Source organism: Austrofundulus limnaeus, unplaced genomic scaffold, assembly GCF_001266775.1.
Source record: "Austrofundulus limnaeus strain Quisiro unplaced genomic scaffold, Austrofundulus_limnaeus-1.0 Scaffold728, whole genome shotgun sequence".
NCBI classification, from domain to species: domain Eukaryota; kingdom Metazoa; phylum Chordata; class Actinopteri; order Cyprinodontiformes; family Rivulidae; genus Austrofundulus; species Austrofundulus limnaeus.
Genome location: NW_013953130.1, coordinates 179,301 through 181,006, shown reverse-complemented (window position 1 = coordinate 181,006; position 1,706 = coordinate 179,301). Strand labels below are relative to the sequence as shown.

General features: G+C 36.9%; 1 protein-coding gene across 1 annotated transcript in view; it reads left to right on the top strand.

The window, feature by feature from the left end:
- Positions 1 to 1,706, top strand: part of LOC106532198 (guanine nucleotide-binding protein G(I)/G(S)/G(O) subunit gamma-2) — a gene marked incomplete at its 5' end in the record, with an annotated part of 8,698 nt that overhangs the window by 4,339 nt on the left and 2,653 nt on the right. Inside the window, 1 exon segment of the mRNA XM_014028220.1 lies at positions 1,181 to 1,299. Within this exon segment, the coding sequence (XP_013883674.1) occupies positions 1,213 to 1,299 (87 nt within the window).

The window sequence follows — 1,706 nt, the reverse complement described above, 5'->3', positions numbered from 1 at the left end:
CCTTTATTGGGTAACTATAATCAAATTACTATTCAATAGTAACTCAACACTATATTTATAACCAAAAGAATGTAACTAAATTTTGGGGTTAGTGGTTAATTGCAATAAAACATAACTTTAAAACTGTCCAAATTACCTACTACTTATTAGGTGTTACATAGTGAATTGTAATACATTACCAGGTAAGTGCCGACAATTAATTACATAGCAAAATTGTGTCCTAATAACCACGCAATTACATGGTAATATGGTAGTAATTATAATTACGTTTTTATTACCTTGTAATTACATGGTAATATCGTAGTAATTCCATTTAATTACATTTTTATTACCTTGTAATTACATGGTAATAAGGGTACCATAAAAGAAAGCATTACCGAACATGTAAACTGCACAGTGGAAGAGCTCCTGCCAACAGTGAACCAGCAACCTTCTTGCTGTGAGGCTACAGATTATTATCTCTCACTGATACATCTTCAGGTGTAAAACAGGTGATGTGTACTAGTTGAGTAGTTCTTACAGGTCTTGTTGAAGAGAAAGATAAGTAATGGTTAAAAAATTGGTGACAGATACTGTTCCATTGATTTACATCAAGTTATGAGGTTGTGTTGTCCTTCACTGTAACAAAATATTGGTTTCACAATACCAGCTTTTATTTTGAAAACCAATAATATGCTACTAGGTATCCATTTATCTATTTTAAAGGCAGTACTGGAGAAAATATCCCCCTCTCCCCGTCACTGTTGGGGTCTGCCTAGCAACTGACACCATAAATATGTGTTTGTGTGTGAGTGTGTGTGTGTGTTGCCAGTACTTGTTTCTGCCACAGAGTGAGGACCATGTTTTTAACCAACAAAGTGAGGTCGTATTTGGGAAGTGAGGACATTAAGTCCACATGTTTTTTGCAGCTCTACTAGTTCAGTTTAGAGATAAGGTGTGAAGTTTTAATTAGGAATAGAGGAGTAATGGTTAGGTTTAGTGAAAATGTCTGGATTAGGCATAAAGGCAGTTACAAAAATGAATTGAAGTCAATACAAAGTCCTCAGTTTGATGGAAGTACAGGGATGTGTGTTGTTTGTTCAGTCATGTGATCGTAAACCTGCTGTCTGTCTACATGGCTGCAGTGAACAGGAGTGAACTTAAATGTCTCTGAGGTTTAAATCTCAGTCTCCTCCTGCAGGCTGAGCGGACAGGAAGTGACTCAGAGCGCCCATGGCGAGTAACAACACAGCCAGCATCGCTCAGGCCAGGAAGCTGGTGGAGCAGCTGAAGATGGAGGCCAACATTGACAGGATAAAGGTGAACAACTTGTGTTGTGCTCTCTCCCACACAGACTGTTGTAAAGTGGAACTTGAATGAGGGAAACATGAATATAGCTCTGTAAAAGGCCAGCACATTAGATTTGTGAGCAGCCTTTAAAGGTATCCACTTCCTTTCATGTCACGGTTTTGAACTAAAGTCATCTTCAATGACTTCCGGTTCACGTGAATAAAACATGCTTTCAGCTCTGCCACAATGTGATTTACACATCACATTTACACATTTAACGTGTTGGGCTACTTGTTTAAAAGGATCCACGATTAGTTGTAAGATTAGACTTTATTTGATAAACAAATATTTCAACTGTAAAATAAAGACTGTAAAAATACTGTAGGATGTTTGGTTTTTTATAAGTTTTAAAAATATATTTTAACACAGATGGAGAC